Consider the following 27577-nt stretch of genomic DNA (forward strand, 5'->3'; position numbering starts at 1 on the left):
AGTATTCCACTTCGTGGGACCCCATGACTAAAACCAGTTTTCCAATCTGTCAACACATTCCTTTCATCAGATAGACAGATCACAACCTTTGCTAATTTGCTCGACTCTTTTTGACATTGTAACGGCGTAAAATGGGAATCAATCACAGGCGTATTTGCCGGGCATTGTCTTTAATTTGTGAGTTGCAAAATGAATTGAAAGGTTTTTCGTGTGTTGGGGGGGTTGTGATTTGTGAACTGTGAAGGGCCTACATGTGTGCCTTGATGGCGTGAGTCTCGAGGAAAACGCCAAAGTGACTAAAGAAAAAAGAAAGAACACCTAGGATCCATTGCATTCACTGCTCGTTGTCTAGCTGTTTCTTTCTACCTGCATATATATCTGCAACGTTAAACATCATGTGGAACCCTCCATCAAGCAGGATGCCCCAGATCATATATATATCATCATGACTTTGGGGACTACCCGTTTGCATTTGCTCGTTCTCAACTTCTAGGCTGTCATGATCAAATGCTAGTACTACTGCATGTTCGAATATATTCTATGCTTACATTACATGCAACCTCTTTAATATTGTACTGTTGTTTGCTCTGATAATTTATTTTCGATAAAATGAAGAGAACGAGGTTACGAGAGTGTTAGCATATATTAACATTTATTTTTTATACCATATTTACTACATACCTTAATTAAATTAGTATCTTGTCTATGCTGAATAATTAATATAAAAATATTATGTAAATATTCTACCTCAGAATATAATTTTGTATTTAGGTATTGATTATATTTCCCTTATTACACATGTCTTATTATACTATAAATAAGACACCTTGTACAATATTGTCAATGCATGTTAAATATTAATCAGGAATTTTTTTTTTAAGAAAAATTGTCATCATTTATTCATCAAGAAATTTACATTCATGAGCAAATACATTCTGTGATGTCTTCATATCAAACATGACATCATAAACCAAAATAATACATTTGGAGCTTTACCAATACATTATTTTCTTTTGTAACTAGTCTGATTTTCATTACTGCTAATATTTTTTATAGATAAACGTCCAAAAGATAGCCCAATCTCAACCTTTATACAGTGTTCTCACATAATACAGTACGTTTTCTACTATCTATTTTTCGAAAATCTTGTAGAGATTTTGATAATAGAGGTATAGAACCACAAATTAATCAAAGATCCGTTGAATATCATGAATGTTTCAGTACTTTTATTTTATGCAGTGATCTTATCTTGCATCTCTTATTTAGTTAGAATGCGTCTATGAGAAAATAAAAATTATGAGTTTTTCAAGGGCCTGATCATAAAAACATGGAAGTTCAAAAAAGTTGGAATTACAAAATTAAATGGTACTCATAGAGACCTGTGCATATATACATGCAGGTGGTTATTGATTTATCCGGCGTTAGAAATATCAGCTTGCATGCCACTCTTCACCGATCGACCGCGTTTTCACGGTTATCATTATGGTATGTCACAAGTGCTTTGCTCTAGCTAGTTTGCTTTCAACATTATTTTCATATATACCTTTTTTTTTTAAAAAAAATAAATAAATAATAAACACGTCACTTTTTATAACACTTTATAAAATGAGAAGTATTTTTATAAAATATTTTAAAAAATAACCTTATTTTATAAAAATATTTTTTATTTTATAACATGTATTATGAAATATACTGTAAAATGTTACTTTTCAGAAAGAAAAAGTTATCTTAAATGACGATTTTGTATAGTTTTCTAGGCTGGTTGCAATACATCGATGAAGTTATTATTATTATTATTATTATTATTACGTAGGTTGCAGTTTATTGCTCTGAATTAGTGTTTGTTATTAGAGTGACCAACTTCCCCTCCACAAGATCCTTAATTAGAGAAAATTGTACGTAACATAGCAAGATAGGAAATCGGCTGATCCAATTAATCGCCGCAGGCCGTAAATCTACATATTCATATTGGTGACACATGGGGACCACATAGAAGAGGATATAATACATAAGGATGTTGACTCTTATGGTTAGGCACGTGTGTTGGGCTTTTTATGTAGAGTTGGTGGCCCAATTTGATCACCCACTCAACAAGAATTTATTATAATTTTTTGTAAATTTTTAATAAAGTTTGGGTAACTTGATCTTATTTTACCTCTTGAGCTGATCCGACCCTACCTTTAATCCCTTAGTAACACTAATTAGGATTTCGCTATATATATATATATATAGATATATATATATTGTATTATGTTATACGGCCGCATAATATATTCGATTGTCATATGAGAAATAACAACCCTTTACAATTTTATATACAAAATCATATTGTCGAACTGCGTAAATCTTATATTTATATGTGATTGATTTTTCTTTTTCTTTTTTCCTCACTTATCATTCATAACAATATCAATATGTAATTGCTAGAGGCTGAGTCACAACAACATGTGAAGTCATATGTAGGATAGGCCGTGCGTGTGCTTCACATGCCAATCGTTTTGCAGTAGTTCCACCTTGTAGTATAGATCAACGGTTCGGGGGTGGCATGGTGGGGGTGTTTGCAGATATTTGGTCACCAGAATCACCTATATCCAAGGTGGTCGAGAGAGGTGGGACAAGCCCTCGTGAGCGAAAAACATAAAAGGGATGGGTTTTATGTAAAGCCGGTTTGTTTGTTGGGTAATATACAATGCTCGTAATTACTACTTTATTTTTATTCTGTTTTTCAATTCTTGAATTTTATTAAATAAAGTAAAATAATATACAACCAAATTTTCTTCTAAAATCGATATTTTAAATAAATAAAAAAATGAAATAAAAATAAAAGTGGGTAAATTCATTCAAAAGGGTTGCCAAATTTTACACAGTAAATTTATTAAATAGCATAACTCTAAATTAGAAGTACACTTGCATTCCTTGTTTACAGGTATTTTTTTTTAATTTTTAATTATTTTAGGTAAGTGGGAAAATATGATCCTAGAAAGAATGGATCTCAAATGCCTTAGATACGTTTTATAATTCCAAACTGGGCTGAGGATAAAATCTTGGGGCAGGCCCATATTAATGCTATTACCTTTCCAATTAGTCCATAGGGAGATTTGATCTCCTGTTGATCTACTCAATTTCAATTAATAAGGTTTTTTTTTTTGGTCAACTATAATTTCCTAATAAAATTTGCGGGATGCATTGGTAAGAATTTTATTTTGATTCTTATTAATTAGCTTAAAATATCAATTAATTAGATTAATTATGAGCTCTACTAAGGCCACAGATTTTGTATACCGAAACCCACTACAGAATTATGTGCCAAAAGTCACCTGATAGCTTTAAAAAAAGAGTGGTGCTACTTTGCCGCCTGAATATCACCGCTCGTTTATATCACTTATTACTTTTTAGTTTTTTTTTTTAATTTTTTTCACATTTTTAATATATTTAAATATTTTTTTAAAAAAATAAGAAAAATACACTTATATACTTAAAATTACTTCCTTAATCACTAAGTAAAAAAAATATGAAAAAAAAAATTTCTATAGCGGTATACTAGAGCGGTACATTTTGGGAGGCATACAAGCTTTTCTCTTAAAAAAAAAGAAAAACAATCCATGCCTGTCTAACCCATCACTCCGTCTAACACGTTTCTTAGCTTAGAAATGCTTAACTTTCTAAGTTTACATACCGCCACTTTTGTATATTTTTTATACATTCTATTGATGTGATTAGTTAAAACTATTATTTTATATTAAAAAAAATAATATAGCAAATTATATTAATAGAGTACGTAAAGAATACATAAAAATAACTACACATAAAATTTTTGTTAATCATATACATCAGGTTTTACTGTTGTGGCACATTTTCACGTGGGTTGGTGAGGAGCAATGGTCAAGGCAGCACTGACCAAGGTGAAAATAATGCTATTTAATTCAGCTTAATCTAACCTTCCTTGTTTACAATCGAAGTAACTTACACAGGTTTTATTTAATTTAAGAATTATAGTAGATATAAGTCCCTAAGTGTACAAGCTTAGTGTAAGCCCTTTGTAAAAATATGGGCTCCACTAGAATAAATTGATATTTTCTTTATATTTCTCGTGGTGGGAATAACTTGTTTACAAAGAATTTACGCGAGTTTTAAGTGAATAAATTTTATAATTCAGTAGGATTGCATGTAGCACCAATTGAGAAATAAATTCTTTTTAAAAAAAAAAAATACAGGATAATTAAAGAAAATCATGCATGTGGTCTCTATGATTAAATATACATTAAATAAAATATACCAACATATGTTCAGCAATGGAGAGAAGAGATTTTATAATTTATTGGATGATTTCTTGTGCAAGATTTGCCTTACACCTGCTTGATTGTTTCCCTCAAATCTGGAATATAAAGTAATTAATGGAGGCAAATATCTTATATAAATCTCATAATTTTTAATACTAAAATTATACGAATCAATCAATATTAAATAGTTATAGAAGCTTTTTTTTTTTTTTTTTTTTTTGTGTTTTTGTATTTTTTAATGTGTTTTTTGTTTGTAGTTTTTTGTTTTTTACTTTTTAATAAAAAAAAATAGGCTATTTTAGACTTGTGTCCATAGTAGTAGAGTCCCGTCTTCCTCCTGTTTGGGAGGACGGAGGGGTCTAGTGCTTCTCTTATTTGAAAGATGGGTTGTTTAGTTCTATTTTTACAGAGCATTCTATTTGTTAGGAGAGAGTTTTATAAAAGTTAAAATAATATTTGTCATAAATGAATTTATGTGCAGGGATGCTTCAGAGTAGATGTATAGTTTGACATATAGTTTAAATTTTTTCTATATTAATAAGTCACAACTATAACTTCGGCTTATAAAATGAAATGAAATTATTTCTAAAAAAAAAAAGTTATAGAAGCTATTAAATATGCTTTATTCATCTTTAAATAATATGGAAAATCTAAACCACGTGCTTAAGCCACCGCCGTTTGTAATTCCTACGAAGAAGTACTCCATGATTAAAATAATGCGCCATTAATGATTACAGATGGCAGCGAACGCTTGGCACATGTGCTCCACGTGATCTCCATACATCTTAGTACATGTTTCTCTTTATTATAACAATATTCTATTTGAATGGTGGGATACATGTACTTACATAATTCCACACATCATTTTTTAACTTAAAATGAAAGAAATGGAAATAAATAATTAGTATTATAGCATCATTTCAGCATTCATATGCAAACTCGAGAGTATATATATTAATACTTTTTAAGAATTGATTTGAGGAAGCACTTGCTACTTCTCCGCAATAGAATTTTAGTATGGGGTGCTAATCTATCGTCCAGTTTTGGCTGTTGGGCGTGTTCACTAGTATAAATTTTATTTTTTATTTTTTTATATTTTTTATATTTTTTAATATATTTAAATATTTTTAAAAAATAAAAAATTATAACAATATATTAATAATTACTTCTTTAATTAATAAATAAAAGAAAAAAATTAAAAAATAATATGAACTATTGAAATGAAAGGATAAAATAAAGAGACATAGTAGTATTATTATTTTACTATAATCACGTCCACATGGAAATATCCACTTTCAATTGTTGTCTCTGCCATTATTTTATTATTAAAAATAAAAAATAAATAAATAATAACCGATGGAGTACCTTGGCAAACTCAAAAGCAATGAAATGGTGAAAGTGTAAAATTTTGTTTGATGAGTATAACAGTGTTTATTATTAAAAAATTAATTTTTTTATATAAATTTCGTATTTATTTTTTTTTAAAATAATTATATAACGCTCGTACTATTGTAATTATCATTTCACTTATTTGATGTCAATGATTTCAATGGCATCCAAAAGTCAAATCGACTCCGCGTTGTCTCCTAGCACAACGGCGTTTTTAGAGATCCGAATCCGATAGCAAACAATTCGTATATAATTTATATATATTATTTATATAGATACACAAAGAAAATAGAGAAGTAAGATGCATGGTATGGACGGAGCAAGGAGGTTGCAGTACTGATACTCGCAGTGATTGGATTCAAGCTGGTCATGGATTCCCATGCTCATCCACCCACGTGCATACTTCAACTCCCTCCGTAATTCACTTCCACCCTCATTAAATATATATATAGCACACAGATTTGCGGACACTTCCCTGCAGGTTTCAGTTTTCGTGCCTATCTTCATGCAAGAACTGGGGCTGTAAAACCAGTCGCATGCATAGCGATTCGTTGTAAGATCATCTTTGACATATAGTTGTAGCAGCAGGAGAAAGAGATACTCCAAGAAGATGGAAAAGTACGAGTTGATGAAGGATTTGGGATTTGGAAATTTCGGGGTGGCAAGACTCTTGAGGCACAAGGAGACCAAGGAACTCGTCGCCATGAAATACATCGAGCGTGGCCACAAGGTTTGTCATGCTTTTCTGTTTGGTTGCCGAGAAAACTTGGGAAAATATATTTTTTTTTTTTTTTGCAAGTACGCTTTACGTTTGGTGTTGTTGGTTCCGAAGAGCGGATATTAATTACTAGGGATTTATACATTTAGGAGGGTGTGTTTTTCTGAAATCAATGGAGGACTGGCTTATGTGAATTCCCAAAAATGGGAAGATTTCTAAGGCTCAGTACCAGGGAAGCAAAAGAAATTTCCAGTTTTGGAATCTTAGATTTTTCATACTTTAGAGGACCCAGAAAAGAGATATTCAAGTAAAATGAACCCAACTGTAATATTTCGTACTTGACTTTGGATTAAGTCATTTTTTTTTGTTTTCTCGTTCTCCTTCCGTTCCCCAGAAACCAAACAGTATTAAAAGGCTCCTTTCTAACATGATCACTGGATCTATATCCTCTCTCTTGAATTTCAGATTGATGAGAATGTGGCGAGAGAAATTATCAACCACAGATCGCTCCGGCACCCCAACATAATCCGTTTCAAGGAGGCTAGTTTTGTTCCCCTATCCCAAGAACTTTGTTAAAGAAGTTCTGAATACTATTGCTTAACTCTTCTTCTGTCGTTTGGGTAAATCAGGTGGTTTTGACACCCACTCATTTGGCGATTGTAATGGAATATGCGGCCGGCGGAGAGCTCTTTGAACGCATCTGCAATGCCGGTAGATTTAGTGAAGATGAGGTAAAAGTTACTGTCTCTCTTTTCTCTTGTTTGATTGATTGATATTATTCTCGTAGCTAATATGTTTTTCTCTTCATTTAATTTCCCAGGCTAGATATTTCTTTCAGCAGCTGATCTCTGGTGTCAATTATTGTCATTCCATGGTAGCATCCCTTTTCACTCTTAGAAGCTTTCTCTTCCGCTCACTTTTCTCCTTTTCTCTTTTTCTGTCATTGAAATTACAAATAGCGAATACAAATGTTTATGTTTGACTCTTATCTTGCAGCAAATATGCCATAGAGATTTGAAGCTGGAAAACACACTTTTAGATGGAAGCCCTGCGCCACGGCTAAAAGTTTGTGATTTTGGTTATTCTAAGGTGTGGAATTAGTTTCATTTTTTCTGATATTTAATATGGTATTTTGCCAATTTTCTTTTGGGTTATACTGTTTGTTCATGCTGTAGTCATCCCTCCTGCATTCAAGACCCAAATCTACGGTTGGAACTCCAGCATACATTGCACCAGAAGTTCTTTCTCGGAGAGAGTATGATGGCAAGGTGAAATTTTTAATTACTCATTTTCAGTAGAAAATAAACTTTTGATCTGTTCTCTAGCCTATTCTTGCAATCAGGGATGACATAGGGTGGGTTAGAACTGTGACCCATTGCATCACATATATATTTGTGTCTTATCCTTAAAACTAGTGCTCTCTTTGTCCCTATTATGGTCTCCATTGATAAAGCACATGCATTGATTGTTTCAACAACCTGCTTTTGTATATTTCTTTATGTTTTTGTTGTTTTATTAAATGCTCGAATATTATAAAAAGTTGGAAATCACAATTCCCATTCCCTTTTTTGTTTTTTTTTTTTTGTTCTGTATCTCCCTTGCTCAATGCAGTGTCAACTATTTCCCCCCTCCCTATCTTATTATGTTCTAGAAATTACTTTGCTTTTTTAACGTTTGGGTATTGAAAACTCTCTATGGGATGGAGATTGATATGTTCGCCTGTTCCAGATATTAGGTGGGCAGGGATGGGGATGGAGAAGCCCACCCCACCTCACCCTACTTGGATTAATTTTGGGATAATTTCGTAATGTTTCTTGTGTGCCAACTCTGAGTTGGTGATTAATTTGCGTGTATGTATGCAATCACCAAGCAATAATAGATAGAGTGTGAGTTCTCTTTTTCTAAGTATTGGGTACCTCTGATAATGGACATTTTGTAACTTTCCTGATTAATAGGATACTGTTTATAATTATTGTGAATGGATTGTCTTGGATGTACATGCTAGTGGCGCTTAGCTTGTCCTTTTGTTACTCCAATTAGGTTACCTTTCTTTAATGACCATATAATATAGTCAATTACTTCATAGACACTCCATGTGGCTGTACAGTTTGAATTTTGGCCAATTTTGAACGCCATGCCTACGCTTTGGACTTCGTAAAATAATAACCACAAGTGTACTTGTTAACCCCACTAGTATTTAACTGGCTGTTGAATCTTGAGTTTTGTAGCATCAGCTACCACCACATAAAACTTCTATGATGTCTGTGACTTCTTTTTCCCCCGCCTTCTCTTATGGGGTGGAAGAGGAAAGGGGAGGAATCTTTGTTTTAATGAAATATGATAAGGATGGGTAGATAAATAGACGAACCATTCCTGTAGATTGATCTTAGATGGACCATTCCTTTGAGCATTATCTGTCTTCCATTATTCTATGGCCATTTGTATTTTTGTGTTGGCCCAAGTGCTTTTGATGCATTCGGAATGTTTAACTGAACTTGCTCTGTATCAACCTTTTCTGTCCGGTATATGGCACTAGCCACCATCCTAGCATTTGGTTTACTGCATGTAGATCGCCAATGCAAGTTTCAGGGGGCCTTGAAATTCTCTCTTTCTGCATAATTAGTTTCTTAAATTAATTACTCGTGTTTCTGGTCATGCTATCCAACAATAAGGGGCTTGAGTTCTAAATAAGTCCAAAAGCTTTTAAGTTTATAAACCTTTGTTATGGGTATAACATATTTGAAATAGTAACCGAGTCATTTTGTTATGTGCTTGCTAAAATTACAACATTTAAATGGGAGTAACTTGAACTTTATCATTTTGAGGAAGATTATATCTTTTCTTCCATTTATTTAGTTGGCAGACGTATGGTCTTGTGGAGTAACTCTGTATGTCATGCTGGTGGGAGCATATCCTTTTGAAGACCAAGATGACCCCAGGAATTTTAGAAAAACAATTCAAGTAATTATCTCTCTCCATCTATATGATTTTTTTTTAAAAATAATGTGTTCATTATTTTCGTATTTGATTCTTCTTTCTCTTTATCATTCGATCTTCTGCAGAAAATAATGGCTGTTCAGTACAAAATCCCCGACTATGTTCACATATCTCAAGATTGCAGGCACCTACTCTCTCGGATATTTGTTGCAAGTCCATCCAGGGTATGTACCATTCTGAAGTTACTAAACTTTATTCCAATCATTAAAGTTTGGATTTATTCAGATAGCTTAAGGATGTCATGAAATGTTCAGGAAAATAACTTTTTAGCCCTTTTCATCTCATTGGAACTTACCTTCTCAATTTTATTCTTCCTCTTCCTGGACAATTTCCTCGTACTATGTCAATGAGAGGTATAGTAGAATTAATGGCAAGTTTGATTGGCTTGGCCGCAGTAAGGCAGCTGCATAGAACAATATGGTTGAAATGATAGAAAGAAACAATAAACTCTCGTCTGTCTGAATCCACATGTAGTATGGTTAGATAAATGAACCCGTGTCTTGACTGACATTGCCAATGGCCAACTGTTCCCCTCTGTATACACGATGCCTTTGCTGGTAGTGTATATTTCTTTCATTCGCTTCTCTATGAAATGATCTAGCGGTTAGCTAACTCTCCTCTCAGGTGCAAGCCTATACCAAATCAACCTAATCCCTTTCACCGTGAGTCCTTCACAATTCCATACTGTCATTTTGCATACAAAAATTGCACCAAATGCTACAGCCACTAACCACGACTCGCTCCATGAATAGCTAGCACTGTTAATGGAGCCACATACCAAACGTTTCTAGAAGAGAGATGCCTATAGAGTCCACCAAGAACATTTTGATACATGTAAGACAACTTCAATCCCCAATTTTAGAAATCTAAAAGAAGATCCAGTTTTGCATATCAACTACTCAATATCTTTGTTTTTCCCTCAGCACTCACATAGTCAAATCTGCATGCACAACAGATCTCACTTGGTATAGTATGGCACAATCTGCTGCAAAGGCAGAATACTCAGATTTCATTTACTGGTCACTGATAGAAGGCTCGATATGAAAGGAAGACTTTGGGCCTGACTTTTTAATTATGCATGCATAATGAATGGTATTCTCTGATTGAAAAATTATTGTCATCAACTACTATTCACTACTCCACGTCCCACACCCTATGAAAAATACCCTCATATCCTATGAAAAACATCCACACGTCCTATGAAAAAATTATAGGTGTGGGGTGTGAGAGTGAATAGTAACTTATGCATAGTAAATCCCTCTCTGATTTGTAATATAAATATGGCATGTAGCACAACAATGCAACATGTATTTGAAATATAACTAAGAACTTGTGTGTTTGTTTCTTTTAGTGGGTGCTAGAGCATATTGGGACGATAATGTCATAGTTACTCTTTGGGTTCTCAGTCTATTACGTGGATTACTAGATTAAAAGGTGCTTTCTAAGATACTGAATCTATTGTGATAAAGTACCTTGATTGAGTGGTGAGGGCTAGAATTTGTACCACCATGTTACTGTGAAATCACCATTTGCCCAAAAGTTTAAGCTGATGAGAAGAGGTAGATTTTATTATTTATTTTTATATCTTAAAACTCTCCCTCACGTGTGGGTCAGACTCCACCTCAATCGGTGGCCTAACTCGTGTAATAATTAATTAAATGGGGTAGAGTGTAGAATTAGGATTCGAACTTATAACCTATACTCTGATATCATGTGAAATCACCATTTGTCCCAAAAGTTTAAGTTGATGGGAAGAAATAGATTTTATTATTTATTTTTATATAATAGTTACAATATAGGTAATTCCCCTTGTATTGTTGGTTTTGTAGAGAATTACAATTAAAGAAATCAAGAACCATCCATGGTTTTTAAAGAATTTGCCAAGGGAGCTAACAGAGTCTGCTCAAGCTATCTATTACCAGAGAGACAATCCAAGCTTCTCTCTTCAAAGTGTGGATGAGATCATGAAAATTGTAGGAGAGGCAAGAAACCCACCTCCTTCATCTAAGCCTATCAGGGGCTTTAGCTGGGGAGCAGAAGATGAAGAAGAAGAAGGTAACGAAGACATAGATGCGGAGGTGGAGGAAGGAGAGGGCGAAGAAGACGAGTATGACAAGAGGGTCAAAGAGGTTCATGCAAGTGGAGAGTTTCAAATCAGCTAAGCAATTTCATCCTTCTGTGGTCATAAGATAATTGAAGTGTTTAAAGTTGTGGCCGTAGCATATTTATCAATTTGTATGTATGATTTAATAATTGATGCTACAATCTTAAAAAAAAAAAAAAAAAAAAAAAAAGGGAATGGTGGATTCTAGAGTATAGAACTTTGCATGTAATCTACTTTCTGTTTTTCCATGGAGGCCAAAAGTATCAGAAAAGGATAGTTTTCTTGTTATATGTGAACTTGAATGTGTTTGATCGATGTCCTCTTGTCATCCTCGTTTCTGTATGAAATGGCCATTTCGATTTTACAATATAACGTATTATATCAAGTTACATCAATTTTTTAGTTTAATTTTTTTGGATTTATTTGTGCCTAAAACATTTCACCTTTTAATTGTGTAAAAGAAGAAATTTAAACAGTCAATTATCCTTGCTTGCTATGTGTGTGTTTGGGATTGCAGTTGGTAATATAGCTTCTAGCTTAAGGCTTATAATTGTAGAGCTTAAAGTAATAAGTGTTATGTATATAATTTAGGTCTTTCTATATTTAGATTGTATAGCAGAGAATTATGTTAACTATAAATAGCCTTAACGTGTGATAAAGAAATCGGTAGAAGAAATATCTAGCAAGTTGTAACTCTTTTCTATAAATAATGAAAGAAACCTAATGGAAGAGGTATTCAGACCAATCTTGACATGGTATCAGAGCCCCTACTCTGATATTCATCTCTATGATCTTAATCCTTGAGTGTTGCCGTGTTGCGACAAGAGGAATTTTTTTTCTCTAGCTGTTTCCGCAAGTTTCTCTTGTTTTTTTTGGTATTCTTGGTTGGGAGTCGGAGCTGTCTGTGGTGTTTTCACTTGTGGGCTCGAGTATTTGGTGGCTGTCGGAGTTATTTTGGGTGTTGCGAACTTTGTTTTGCCTTGCGGGCTCCTTCTTTTGGTGCCTTCTCGTGGTGGTTAGGCAGCTGTAGGGCAGACGGTAGTTTCTGTGGCGGTCGACTCCTTCTGTGGGTGGCTGTGTGGTGGTCGACTAAGTCTGTGGTGGTTTGTTGGTGCTTGTCGGTAGTTTCTGGGTAGTTTCTGGTGGCTGAAGACGAGTGGGTGTCACCTTCGGTGAGTATCGGTAATTTCTGTGGAGGTTTTTTGTGGCGGTCCGAAAGTTTCTGGGTGGCTGTGTTGCAGTGGGGTCTCTCTGCTGGTTTCTGTAATTTTCTAGGTAGGTATCGAACTCCTTTGTCCGTAAGGTATTTCTCTCCAAAAAATAAAAAAATAAAAAAATTGATTTTGGGCCCTTGTTTCATGAAGTACCTTTTATTCTTGTGACTTTGGGCCCTTTATTTTCAGTTTGGGCATTTTATTTTGGACGTGGACTTATTTAGGACCTTGGGCCCCCCTTGTTACCGTGACTTTGAGTTTGGCTTGCTGCTTATTTGATTGACTACTTGAGCATATTTCTCTAAATGCTTTTCATCATGTCTATTGAAAATACTATTATTCATTTTACTGGAAAGAATTTTCCTACAAGGGAATTTTAGTTTAAGATGTTTTTGAAAGGAAAAGAATTATCAAATCATGTTGATAATGCTACTAAAGTTCCCACTGATGAAAAAAAATTTGCTCAATGGGAGGTCAAGGATGTCAAGGTAATCTCTTGACTATTGGGGACGATTGAGTCTCACCTTGTGACCAATTTTTGCTGTTTTACTACGGCTCAGGCTATGTGGGATTATCTTCATCGTATTTACCACCAAGATCATAGTGCTCGGAAGTTCCAATTAGAATTGGAAATTAGTACTTATAATCAAGTCAATTTACCTATTGCACAATTTTATTCTGGTTTCATTAACCTTTGGTGCGAGTATTCTGCTATTGTTCAAGCTAAGGTTCCCACTACGGCACTCGCGGCTATTCAAGCAGTTCATGCTAAGAGTCAACACGATCAGTTTTTAATGAAGCTTCATCCCGAATTTGAGCCCGTTCGAGCTAGTTTGTTGAACCGTAATCCGGTTCTTTGGATATTTGTTTGGGAGATTTGTTGCATGAAGAACAGCAGTTATCCATTCAAATAGGTATGACTTCTGAGAAGGTCTTTTCTGAGACTGTGAATGTAGCCTATGCAGCACAAGGTAGGAACAAGTTGCAACGTTTCAGTTGCAAGGAATTTGATCATATCGCTCGCAACTGTTCTAAGAAAGTTTGCAACTACTGCAAGAAAGAGGGCCATCTCATCAAAGATTGTCGAGTATGGCCTCAAAATCGTCAATCCCAAGCTTTTTAGGCTGCTGTACAGTCTTCTTCTTCATCTTCTGCGCCGCCTACTATAAGCTTTGATTCATCTATTCTCACACCAGCAATGGTCCAACAGATGATTGTGTCTGCTTTTACGGCCTTAGGCCTGCAAGGTGTGGGTACTAACTCAACTTCTTGGATTGTTAATTCGGGCGCTTCTAATCATATGACTGGTAATACGACGGGTCTCCATTGTGTTCATAAGTATAGAGGAACGCAAAATATTCAGATCGCTGATGGCAGTACTCTTCCTATTACTGCTGTTGGTAATTTGGGCTCTTCATTTCGCGATGTTTTTGTCTCTCCTAGATTGTCTACCAATTTAATTTTTGTTGGACAATTGGTAGATAATAATTGTGATATTCACTTTTCTCGTGGTGGTTCTCTTGTGCAGGATCAGGTATCGGGGATGGTGATTGCGAAGGGGCCTAAAATAGGACGTTTATTTCCCTTACAATTTTCTATTCCTAATGTTATTTCTCTTGCTTGTACGACTACTGCCAATACTAATAAAGTCTGGCATAAGAAATTAGGTCATCCTAATTCTGTTGTCTTGACTCATCTTATGAAACATGGTTTTTTGGGCAATAAAGATTCCTTTTCTTCTTCTCCTGTATCTTTTAATTGTGCTACTTGTTGTCTTGGTAAAAGAAAAACTTTACATTTTCCTGCGCATTATAGTCGTGCTTCTAACTGTTTTGAGATCGTGCATACTGACGTTTGGGGTGTGAGTTTTGTTATTTCTCATGGTCAGTATCGTTATTTTGTAACGTTTATCGATGATTATAGTCCATTCACCTGGATATATTTTCTCGGTTTTAAAGCTGATGTGTTTTTTGTCTTTCAAAAATTTGTTGCGCTTGTTGAGACACAGTTCAGTACTTGTATCAAAACTTTACGCTCCAACTTAAGGGGGAAGTACATGTCTCATTCTTTTCAAACTTTTCTTCAGCAAAAGGGGATCATTTCCCAGCGTTCATGTCCTTATACTCCTCAACAAAATGGAGTCATTGAGCGTAAGAATCGTCATCTCTTAGATGTCATCCATACTTTGTTGATTGACTCTTCTGTACCTTCTAAGTTCTGGGTAGAAGCTTTATCTACTGATATCTATTTAATCAATCGTTTACTTACTGTTACTCTAGATTATGATTCTCCATATTTTTTACTATTTGGCATATCTCCTGAGTATCAATCATTTCATACTTTTGGGTGTGTTTATTTTGTTCATCTACCACCTGTTGAGCGTCACAAGCTTGCTGCACAGTCTGTCACATGTGCCTTTATGGGATATAGTCATACTCAGAAAGGATTTGTTTGTTAAGATGCTCATGCAAATAAATCCCGAATCTCACGGAATGTGATTTTCTTTGAAAATCAATATTTATTTCAGTCTCAGGTTATTTCTGATCCTCCTATTACTCTTCTTCCCGCTTTTTGATGATGTATCTTCTTCTATAAAGAGTTTTCAACCAGGTATGGTGTATCATCGACATCTTCCCCCTTCTTCAACGCCCCTTCCAGACATTGATCCATCATCTGATTCTGCGGTTCCTATATCTCGGCACTCCACCCGAGTTACACATCCACCGGATAGGTATGGTTTTCCTCACATCTCGCTTACTGCCACTCTCGACACTATTTCTGTTCCTCACTCTTATACTCAGGCATCCACCCAAGCATGTTGGCAACAGGCTATGCAAGAGGAAATCCAAGCTCTTCAAGACCATCACACTTGGGACCTTGTAATTTGTCCCTCTGATGTCAAACCTATTGGTTGTAAAGGAGTGTACTCAGTCAAGTTTCGAGCTGATGGCTCACTAGACAGATATAAGGCCCGCCTCGTGATTCTTGGGAACTGACAGGAGTATGGTATTGATTAGGAAGAGACATTTGCACCTGTTGCCGAAATGACTATTGTGCGGACTATCTTGGCACTTGATGGATGTGAAGAATGCTTTTCTACATGGAGATTTGAAGGAAGAAATCTATATGTCCCCACCTCCCGGCATGTTTGCTACACCTTCCTCAAAGGTTTGTCAGCTACGCCGATCCTTGTATGGATTGAAACAGGCTCCGCGTGCATGGTTTGACAAATTTCGCTCTAACTTGCTTGCTTTTCATTTTACTCAAAATCAGTTTGATTCCTCTCTTTTTCTTCGCAAGACTTCTGCAGGAATCGTATTGCTTCTTGTATATGTCGATGACATTGTGATTACTGACTCAGATACTGAGTTAATTAAGCAATTACAACAGCATCTCAAGGCCTCCTTTCACATGAAAGATCTTGGTCCCCTACAGTACTTTCTTGGCCTTGAGGTGCAGCTTACTCCAACTGGTACGTTGTTACACCAGCACAAATACACGCAGGACATTATTTCATTGGGTGGTCTCCAATCGGGTAACTTTGTTTTTACTCCCTTGGAGGTAAATCTTAAGCTTCGTCAGGAAGAAGGAGAGCTTCTATAAGATCCATCCTTGTATCGGCAGCTTGTTGGGAGTTTAAACTACTTGACGATTACTCGTCCTGACATTTCTTTTGCTGTGCAACAAGTCAGTCAATTTATGCGGGCTCCCCGACATCTTCATTTAGCCGCTGCCCGCTGCATTCTCCGATATCTAAAGGGCACCGCTACACGCGGGTTGTTCTTTCATAAAGAATCTTCCTTACAGTTGATGGGGTATAGTGATGCTGATTGGGCCGGATGTGCGGATACTCGTCGCTCCGTTACCGACTGGTTCATATTCTTAGGCAATGCACTCATTTCTTAGAAGAGTAAGAAGCAAGATAGAGTTTCCAAATCCTCTACTGAGTCTGAGTATCATGCTATATCTTCCGCATGGTCTGAGATCACATGGCTTTTCGTGGGTTATTAGGTGAACTTGATTTTCCTCAACTGCATCCCACTCCTCTTCATGCTGATAATACCAGTGCTATTCAGATCGCCGCTAATCCTGTCTTCCATGAGCGTACGAAACATATTGAAGTTGATTGTCATTCCATACATGAATCCTTTGAAAAACATGTGATTATTCTCCCTCACATTTCCACTGAACGTCAAACTGCAGACATATTCACTAAAGCTCTTTCTCGACACCGGCATTAGTTCTTGGTTGACAAATTGATACTTTTCGATCCACCAACATCAATTTGAGGGGGGATGTTATGTATATAATTTAGGTCTTTCTATATTTAAGTCTTTCTATATTTAGATTGTATAGCAGAGAATTAGGTTAACTATAAGTAGCCTTAACGTGTGAAAGAGAAAACGGTAGAAGAAATATCTAGCAAGTTGTAACTCTTTTCTATAAGTAATGAAAGAAACCTAATGGAAGAGGTATTCAAACCAATCTTGAGTCTTTCTATATTTAGGTCTTTCTATATTTAGATTGTATAACATAGAATTAGGTTAACTATAAATAGCCTTAACGTGTGACAGAGAAATCAGTAGAAGAAATATCTAGCAAGTTGTAACTCTTTTTTATAAATAATGAAATAAACCTAATAGAAGAGGTATTCGGACCAATCTTAACAATAAGCACTATTATTAAAAAGTTATTTATTGTTTAGTAACTATATATCTAAAGTACTTTTAAATATATTATTAGAAATAAATTTTAAAAAATACTTTTTGAAGTGGAAATGACATAAAAGGACAATTTTACATATATAACCATAGGTCCATACATATTGATGTGCCAATTACTGAAAATGATAAAAATTTGAAATTTGAAATTCAAAATAAAATAGAAAATACTGATAAAATAAGACTGTCACTCAATTAAATAAGACAAAGGCAAAGTTATAATTATTTGAAAGTTATATAGGTATTTTCGTCTGTTGACAGTTTTTTAAAAAGTTTAACTACATTCCGCAAAATTAAAAAAAAAAAAAAAAACGTTTGAAGAGAAGCATCAATTTGATTTTTTTACTGAAATGTACTTTTTAACTTTTTTCAAACAGGCCATTCCCTTGTTTGGAGACTAATACAATGGAAATCCCAAGCTTTTCCTATCCATTCATCAATGGTTATTGATCTTGAATTTGGACGTTCAATCTCCTAAGCCAAATAGAGTGAAGTGTCATGTGGAAAACGTCGAATCTCTTAGGAGTTGCATTCACCATAAAATGTCTCTGTACTTGTTTTACTCTCATGTACAGCCTCAAGTACTGTCTTTGAGATATGCCCATCAAAATCGTTTTGATATTTGGTATGTCCTTCACTTCGACTTGCACAGAAAACGACTTCCAGTTTAGAACATCGCTAAAAGGTGGTATATAGCTATCAGAAATCAACACTGGCACACACTCAGCATAGATTGCCTCCACAACTCTTGGACTGGCTACTTCATACCCACTTGGGCACAAGCAGAACCTGCTCTTCTTCAACATAGAGTCATAAGATACTTTATGTGGAAGTTCCTCATAAACCTGCACGTCTTGGTCTTTGTTTTTCCATTGCTGTAGAAGTAGGTACCTAATGTGGCCATGCAAACGACCTGCAAAGAAAGCAAGAACCGACCGGCGGGACGGGTGGAGACCGCCAGTTAGCCCTGTGATTTTGTCTGTCCGAATATGGATTTCCGGAAAGGATGCATCCTTTGATGGTTTGAATCCTTCAGATGTATTAGCATTGCATAGAACTCTTATGGACCTGTGGAATAGATGTGGAACAAAGGAAGACACCCTCGGCCCCTGTAACAGAACTATATGTGAGGAATGAGAAATATGTACAAAAATATAATCTGACGTATTCTATCAAGTTAGATCAGTTTATATATATATATATATGTGTGTATTTTGGAATCTTTTATGGGTTTGATTGTTTACCCAATCATGGCAAGAGAGCATGAAATGATCAGCACCAAGGCTTCGATTCCAAAACGGATATCTGTTGGAAATGATGTCAATGTAATCGACCATAACGTGTTGAAAGTAATGATCTTTATGAGAATTGGGAACGTAGAGGTACTGAACCATCATGACCACACTGAAAGGAAGGAAGTAGACAAGAGCCTCATCAGGATTTCTAGTACGGAAAAGTTGTCCCCTCTCCATTTCATGGATGAACCTTCCCTCTGTGGAATATATACTCCTGCATGGACCATTGTGAAACAGTGGCACTTCTCCTTCTTCGTATACGTAGATCTTGAATAGCCTCTCCATCTCTAGATAACTCCTATATATATCCAATCAATCATTTTTTAATTAATTAATAAGGAATTAACTACAGTACTCAATATAAAACTCAATGATATATATTCAGTTTATTTGAAAAGCAATATTAGATACAAGTATAGAGCATGCAAGTTGATCCGTACAATTCCTAATTTGAAATAAGCAAGAACCATCACAAAAAAAAAATTATGCGAGAGTCGTTTCATCGTGACACCCATTTTTTTAAAAGGACTCCAAGAGGCTTGCACACCTTAAACTTGTGCAAACTTATGATACTAATTTTATATATCGAATTCTGTTATATAGTCACATTTGTGTATTTCTTGCACAGTTCACTGATGTGATTGACAAAAATAATTATTTTATATTAAAAAAAAGTGACGCAATCAATCATATTAGTAGAGTGGACAATAAGTACGCAAAAGTGACTGCACATAAAATTTTTGTTTTATATCACTAACTCCAAGGAGCCTTCAACTTATAGGTAAAGAATAATTCCATTCGATTAATGCATTTAAACCACACATCATTTACGTTGTATAATTTAATTTGAAAGTTAAATTTTGAATTTTGAATTTTATAAATTAAATTATTGTATAGAAATATTCACTATATTTTTATTTATTTATTTCTTTTAATTTCACCTAGAAGTACGATTTGGTTTAAATATTTTCAACCCACTAGCACTAGTACTACTACAACAGAACTAATCACATTAGAGAAGGAAAAATTGTTTAAAATAATTTTCTTTCTTGTCCTCTATGGTGTGAATTTTGGTTCTTATTAAATTTTATGCCATCATTACCCTATCATATAGTTACCTAAATAGTCTTTAAAAAAAAACAAAAAAATTGATCAATGCAACTCACTAGTGAGTCTACTCGGCCTGGTTTCTTACTCGATGGATTAGAAAACACTTGATCCTTAAAAGACAGAATTAGACATAGATTTAAAAAGAAGAGAAATGATAATTGTAGTGGTGAATGTGTAAGCGTCGTGCAATCACTTTAAAAAAGTAAATAAATATGAGATCCATATGAAAAAAAATTAATTTTTTAATAGTGAACTCAACTCTTTTTCAAAACGACTGTACGTCGTTTGCACATTCCATAACTGTATGTAGTATTATTCTAAAAACATATGAAAATGCTTGGTTTATACAGAAATTTTATACAAAAAAATTTATTATGTAAAATTTATAAATTGACATGACTTAAGGTCATCTGATAAATTATAAAATTATTTTTATTTTAAAATAGATTTGATTTATTGGATTAAACCGCAACAATTTATAAACTCTTTTATATAAATTAATTTTTGTATAGACTAATAACTTTTGGCAATAAATATGGTAGTACCTGTGGAAAGCATTTGCATTCCTATACACTGGGCCATGAGGAACATAATCTGGGTCCTGATGAGTTGATGTCCAATTCCGGATTTGAGAAGCTTCTCTTATAGAAAACCGGGCTCTAGCCAAACCTGCTTCGACTTTCTTTAAAGGTCTGCTCTTTCTCTTAGAAGTGCCAACAAAATGATCTTGATCGTGCCCAGCTTCATGCTTCAGTGTTGTCTCTTTCTCTTCTCCCTGTTAACCCACCACCCAGAAAGAAGAAATATCAGTAACAGAACGTTCGTGCAACATCGTTGAATGAAAAAAAGAAGTAATTCCTACATGAGTAGTAGAAGCTGATGGCGCTGGTGTGGGCTCTGAAGAACTGAATATTGGAGTATGAGTTTCATCAGCTTGATCTGATGGTGTTTCTTTGTTTGGTTTTGCAGAACCATGTGGAGTTGGTGCTTGATCTGATGCTTCACCATGTTGTGAATTAGAACTAATTAATGGAGGAGTGGTAGTACGGGGGACTGCTGGTGGTGGTGGTTCAAGCAATTTAGACGAACTTTCTATGGCGAGAGGTGGAGAAAACAAACTCAAGAAACCAATAATAACAAGTATCGGTAGAGTTACAAGTAAGAGAGCCAAAAACGAAGTAGAAGAAGACCTAGACATTAATGAAGAACAAAATGGCTTGTTTGGTTCAAGCAATTTCCTCAGGCAGCTTCTACCATAGCCACACTTGCACTATCCAGAATCTTGGCAAACGAGAGAGAGAGAGAGAGAGAGAGAGAGAGTAATTGGGTGTGGGGATTCATTACGTGGTGGATGGTTTATTCTTTGCTTCACATGACATATGTTCTTGTTGATAGTAACAAAACAGCAGACGCATGTCTCCAAAAAGGTGTTGGCTTGTGCGGCTGAGATACTTTGAAGTTTGACATGTTAGTGGCTATATATGCGATGCTAATTTCTTAATTTCTCCTTGTAATTATCAACAAGATCTAAGTTTTCTTTTATTATATATGTACTATTTGTCCTCCTCAACACTTTCTATCGTTTCTCTTTTCTATCGTTTCTCTTTTCTATTGATCTTTCATATAGATGTGTCAAAGATGTCTCTGTTACAAGCGGAATGGAATGGTGGAGGACATCCTCGTATAAGTTAACACCAACTTGTAACTCATGATAGAAGAAGGCAAGAATAATCTTATAATTTCGACAATGGGTTGAACCAAAGACTACAGTTCTACTCCAGTTGTTCTGGATATGGATGTTCTCATTTTATTTTTATTTCTATCCCAATACTTTCTATAATTCACAGATTGTATGTTTTTTTCCGATTTATAAAAATGTTTGAATTAGAAAATTGTCAAGAATCTTAATCTTTTTATTTTATAATATAAATTACAAATACAAAATTAATCTAAAGTACATTCGGGACATAATAAGGTTCCGTTTGGATTGAGAGATGAGTTAAATTGAGATGATTTATGAATAATAATAATCATATTTGTAAGTTGAGACGAGTTGAGATGATTTTTAAAAATTCTGTATTTGAATTTAAAGTGAGATGAGATGATTTTAATTATTGTAGAGAAGGTAGATGTGGGTCTCACAAATAATTATATAGTATTTATAATAATTTTGTTTTATTTATAAATATATTTATAAATAAGTAATAATAATTTATAAATTACATACCCAATTTTTTTATAAAATATTTTATAATAATATTATAAGATGATAATATTTTTATAAAATTAAATTATATGAAAAAATATCAAATAAAAATATATGTTATTTATAATATTCTTAAATAATTATGAAATATTTATAAAATCAGATGTACGGAAAAGTTATGCCTTCAATTGAGCTGCACGTTGTACGGAAAAGTTATGAAATATTCAAATAAGCTGCACGTTTCTATTCTTTTCCGCTGGCCGTCTGAAAAGTTACTGTTTACAATTTTGTCATCTTGCAAAATATGAGAAAGCATTTTCAAAACAACAGTTTCGATAAGAAATAGGTTATCCGTACAGAGTGATGAGATGTATCCAAACGTTAAATGTTTCACATTTAAAAAATAAAAAATTCTATTTATAAATCTCACACAACCGGTACTATTTTTTTATTATTATTTTACTTTTTTTCTCTTATTAAATGTTTGATATATGAATAATAAATAGAATAATTCAATTATTTAAAAAAAATAAAATAAAATAAAATTTAAAAAATAAAAAAATATATATAGTATATAATATGTGAGACTTATAAATAAATAAAAACTCCTAACAAACTAGTTTGGTAAAATGGAAAAAGTGGACAGCAATGCGAGATAATCAAATGAGCTAGTTCCCTCTCAAAAAAAAAAATTCCAAGATTTCTTTGATGGGAACTCTTCACATTTTGTGAGGACCAGCAGCCAGTGATATGGTGACTTGACGCTCCTACAAAAATATTCGTGCAGGATCACTTAATTTGTAATCATGAGATAACATAGTCTTGTATCGGGAAAAAAATCACAATTCCAATTAACAAAGTATTTTTAAATAATATTGTGATTTTTTTTTTAAATATTTAAGAATATTACAAAATTATAAAAAAAAAATCGAATGACTTTATCAGGAGAATGTCTCGGGCTACCACCCCGGTGGGTATAACAGTCACGGTGGGTATCACATGACTGTTTTCATGAAGAGGGACACTACTTTATCTCTTATTTTGATCACTTAAAATGACCGTTTGATTATTATTATTTTTTTATTTAATGATTAAAAAAATAATTTTAAGTGTATTAGTATATTTTTTTATTTTTTAAATATATTTAAATATATTAAAAAATGTGAATAGAAAAAAAAAATTAGAAAAATACTGGGTCAAAATGAGCAGACTACTCGGAGCGGCAGAGTAGCCCGACTCTTTCATGAATCGAGTCATCTAATTAACTGTATCGATTTTTCAAAGTTGCCATTTTTTAAAAAATAATAGCGGGTACAAGTTTTAAATAGATAAATTTTATATATAAATTTTTATAAAAATATGAGTCTAAAGGAAAAAAGGTTTTTATATTAGTCTCTTTTTTTTTTTTTTTTTTTAAAAGGTCTTATAAAAGGTCTATGTTAAATTTATACGTTTCAACTTTATATATATCATTTTTCTTTTTTAAAAGAGAAAAGATATTTATAATAATAAATTGTGTAATTACTGCGTAATCATTTTAAAAAAAGTGAATAAAATATAAGATTCACATGAAAAAATTAATTTTTTAATAGTGAATCTCACTTTTTTTTAAAACGATTATACGGTAATTATACACTTCACGGTTGTATGTAGAATTACTCTGCTTCACACTTTTGTAAGGACAATGTATCAGCACAAGTGATTTAGGCAAGAAAAACTCAATATAATATACACTATATAGGGTCTTGAATGATTATACTATATTTGCCAGTTTAATATTGTAAATGTAGTCCATATTCTATAGACGAGTTCACAGTCTATGTTTATCTTTCTCTAAATTAAAGAAAATATTTAGATCAACAAACTGGGAGGTTTAAATACAAAAAGCCTCTTAACTATTTTATTTCATTATTATAATATTTTTAAATTTTTAAAAAAATATAATAAATAATTTAATTTTTTAAAAATTTTAAAATAAAAATTATTTTAAAAAATTATATTTTAATAATATTTTATTTATTTTTAAAATTCATCTCATTTTAACTGATTGTTGCCTATCAATTTTTATGATAAATTGAATCTAAATCCTCTGGAGGAAATCCTAGGATGTTTCACACTAGGAAGGATCTTTGAAATCCTTGGGTCCCCTTGTCGGCAAGATTTTTATTGTACTCTCTCTCTCACAAGGGGTTATAACTTACGTATGTTTTACTACATTAATGATAAAGATTATTGTCGTTGTCGAGTTTAGCATTGGTGGTGAACTCGTGCAACTGTGTCCCTACAAATATTCAAGATCACGACGAATGGTACTGATTAACTTTGTTGTCTCTGCATCCCCTGGCAGGTTTGGGATAAAGAGATAACATAAAATTTTTATCTCATTTTATCATTATAATTTCTTTAAATTCTCATATATAATATAATAAATAATTCAATTTTTTCAAATCTCAAAACAATAATAATATTCAAAAATAATATTTTAAATTTTTATCTAAAACTAAAAATTCTCATCTTACTCTTCAAACGGTACCGCCTCTTTTGATTATGCAGTTCAGATGAGATGAGATGTTTTGTTAAAAATTAAATAAAATATTGTTATAATATAATTTTTAATATTATTATTATTTTAAAATTTAAAAAAATTAAATTATTTATTATATTTTGTATAGGAGTTTAGAAAAATTATAATGATGAAATAAGATAGATTTGTATTGAGATGAGATGAGGCCCATGTAAAAAGTTGTGTTGGGTTGTTGAATGAAACTCATCCCATCTTATCTCATCTCATCTCAACATCCTTTAATAACGTAGTCCAATGACTCCAATCTCAATTATAGCCAAGCAAAATGGGAACACTACCAACTGTACGTAGGAGTGCTACCCGCATGGTGCAGGGCGGGGGCACCCCTCCTCGCCCCCCCGCCCCGCACCATGCGGGTGTTGGGGGTTTTTCCCCAGGCCCTCCCCCGGGAGGCAGGGGCGGGGGAAATCCAATGACTTGAATATAATTTTAAATCTTTTATAAATTGTGTATATCTATATACAATATATTTATTTAATATATATAAATAAATTTTTTTTTTTAATGTGGGGCCGGGGCGGGGCCCCGCTGGGGTCATCCCGCCCCTCTCTATGCCCTCTCTATGAGGGGTGGGAGACCCCGACCCCGCCCCCGCATCTAACCCGCTCCGCCCATGCGGGGGCGGGGCGGAAGCCGGGCGGGGCAGCTGGGGCGGGGCCCCGCTGCCCACCCCTAACTGTACGGTCATTTCAATGCCCATTTGGAAATGACCCCCCGGCATATTTTCTTTGCCAAGATTATTATAGCTGGTTGCCAAGATTATTGCTAAATTTCAAATTTACATAAACAGATCGCCCGCAAACCAACTCGTTCAGTTATTTCTAAATTGTGAAAACCAGCAGAGAGGAACGAAAAAACACTGCAAAAAACTTTACAACAGACATTCAAGGAACATTGCGGATGTATATAAAACCAAAACCACTATAACATAAAGACTCCTATGGGAACTTAAGTATTCTCAGATATTCTGAAATATTTCTTTCTCAAATATTATTGAAGCATAAAAAAAAAAAATTAATTTCAATTTTCAAATCTTAAAATTTTTCATCTAATCAATTTTTAATCATTCAACTTTCCTAAAATCTTTAATAAAACACAAAAAATAATACAACTTTTTCAAATCATAAAATAAAAATTATATTCATACAATTTTTTTAACTTATAATATTTTTATTCAGATTTTTCTCTTTCATTTTTTAAAACTCAATAAAATATATTAATTCAAACTATTTCATAATTATTTACAAATATTTTAAGATATTCTAAATATTTAAACAAGTCGGGATCACAGATTGTATGTCTTTTTTCAAATTATAAAATTGTTTGAATTATAAAATTGTCAAGAATGTTAATCTTTTTATTTTATAATATAAATTACACATACAAAATTAAATTAAAGTACATTCCGGCCGTGGGCATAATAAATAAATATATATATATCGCGCGTGTTTCACATCTAAAAAATTGATCAAAAAGGACAGCAATGCGAGATAATCAAATGAGCTAGTTCCTTCTATTAAAAAAACAAAATCTTTTCCAAGATTTCTTTGATGGGAACTCTTCACATTTAAATAATGTTGTGAATTTTTTTTTAAATATGTAAGAGTATAAAAAAATATTAAAAAAATGCCAAATGGTTTTATCCAAAAAATGTCTCGGACTACACCCAGCTTGATGGTATAGCATGACTCTTTTCATGAGTCGAGTTATCGTATTGACTATATCGATCATTTAAAGTCATCAGTTTTTAAAAAATAACGACAAGTACAAGTTTTAAATAGATAAATTTTACGTATAAATTTTTAAATCTAAAAAAAATTCTCACATTTTCTTTTATAATAGTCTAATTTTTTTTTTTTTTTAAAGGTCTCGGTGAAATTTATACGTTTCAACCTTATATATATCATTTCTCTTTGTCAAATGGGCTCGTGTGCTTGTTTTCTCAAGGTAATTTTTTATGGTTTGCATGCTTCACTCTTTTGTAAGGACACTGTATCAGCACAAGTGATTTAGGCAAGAAAGGCTCAACACAATATACACTATATAGGGTCTTGAATGATTATACTATATTTGCCAGTTTAATATTGCAGTCCATATTGTCTAGAGAAAAGTCACAGTCTATGTTTATCTTTCTCTAAACTAAAGAAAATATTTAGATTAACAAACTGGGGAAGTTTAAATACAAAAAGCCTTTTAACTATTTTATCTTATCATTATAATATTTTTAAATTTTAATTATTTTAAATTCTAAAATAAAAATTATTTTAAAAAATTATATTCTAATAATATTTTATTTGACCTTTAATTTTCATCTCATCTCAACTAACTGTCCATATCAATTTTTATGATAAATTGCATCCAGAACCTCCAGAAGAAATCCTAGGTTGTTTCCCACTAGGAAGGATCTTTGAAATCCTTGGGTCCCCTTGTCGTCAAGATTTTTATTGCACTCTTTCTCTCATGATTTAACAAGGGGTTATAACTTGTGTGTTAATGACAAAGATTGTTGTCGTTTGTCGAGTTTAGCATTGGTGGTGAACTCTGTGTCCCTACAAATATTCAAGATCACGATGAATGGTACTGATTAACTTTGTTGTCTGTACATCTCACACTAAGCACTGTCAAGTCATTGAGTCTGCACGCTCAGTATGATGAGTAAAATCTCAATCCATGCTATATTAGCATGGAAAAGTTGTCTTGGATTGTTGAACAGAACGTCTCGTCTCGTCTCTTCTCAACTCATCTCGTCTCTTCTTAACTCATCTCATTTCAAATCCAAACACAGCATAAGTTTCCATGCATTATGAAGGATACAATTTCCATTGCTTTCATAATGTAGTCCATTGTCTCCAATCTCAATCACAGCCAAGCAAAATGGGAACACTACCAACTGTTCATTTCCATGCCCATTTGGAAATGACCCTCGGCATATTTTCTTTGCTTTCATAATGTCAGTCTA

General features: G+C 33.5%; 3 protein-coding genes across 3 annotated transcripts; 2 read left to right on the forward strand and 1 right to left on the reverse strand.

Moving 5' to 3' along the window:
• The first annotated feature begins 5915 nt into the window (after positions 1-5915).
• LOC121252589 (serine/threonine-protein kinase SAPK7-like) lies at positions 5916-11803 on the forward strand. Its single transcript, XM_041152303.1, has 9 exons — positions 5916-6399; positions 6853-6927; positions 7017-7118; positions 7208-7261; positions 7384-7476; positions 7563-7655; positions 9244-9348; positions 9450-9548; positions 11214-11803. Exons 1-9 carry the CDS (start codon positions 6280-6282, stop codon positions 11544-11546), a joined length of 1074 nt encoding a protein of 357 aa, XP_041008237.1. The 5' UTR covers positions 5916-6279; the 3' UTR covers positions 11547-11803.
• A 3974-nt stretch (positions 11804-15777) lies between these two features.
• On the forward strand, positions 15778-16608 carry LOC121253574 (uncharacterized mitochondrial protein AtMg00810-like). Its single transcript, XM_041153573.1, has 4 exons — positions 15778-15870; positions 15976-16047; positions 16162-16263; positions 16327-16608. Exons 1-4 carry the CDS (start codon positions 15778-15780, stop codon positions 16606-16608), a joined length of 549 nt encoding a protein of 182 aa, XP_041009507.1.
• A 1216-nt stretch (positions 16609-17824) lies between these two features.
• LOC121251961 (probable glycosyltransferase At5g03795) lies at positions 17825-21184 on the reverse strand. Its single transcript, XM_041151386.1, has 4 exons — positions 20691-21184; positions 20374-20603; positions 18668-19016; positions 17825-18532 (listed from the first exon to the last, which is right to left on the reverse strand). The coding sequence occupies exons 1-4, from the start codon at positions 21024-21026 to the stop codon at positions 17867-17869; spliced, it is 1581 nt and encodes a 526-aa protein (XP_041007320.1). The 5' UTR covers positions 21027-21184; the 3' UTR covers positions 17825-17866.
• Positions 21185-27577: the final 6393 nt, after the last annotated feature.

Source organism: Juglans microcarpa x Juglans regia, chromosome 2S (assembly GCF_004785595.1).
Source record: "Juglans microcarpa x Juglans regia isolate MS1-56 chromosome 2S, Jm3101_v1.0, whole genome shotgun sequence".
NCBI classification, from domain to species: Eukaryota; Viridiplantae; Streptophyta; class Magnoliopsida; order Fagales; family Juglandaceae; genus Juglans; species Juglans microcarpa x Juglans regia.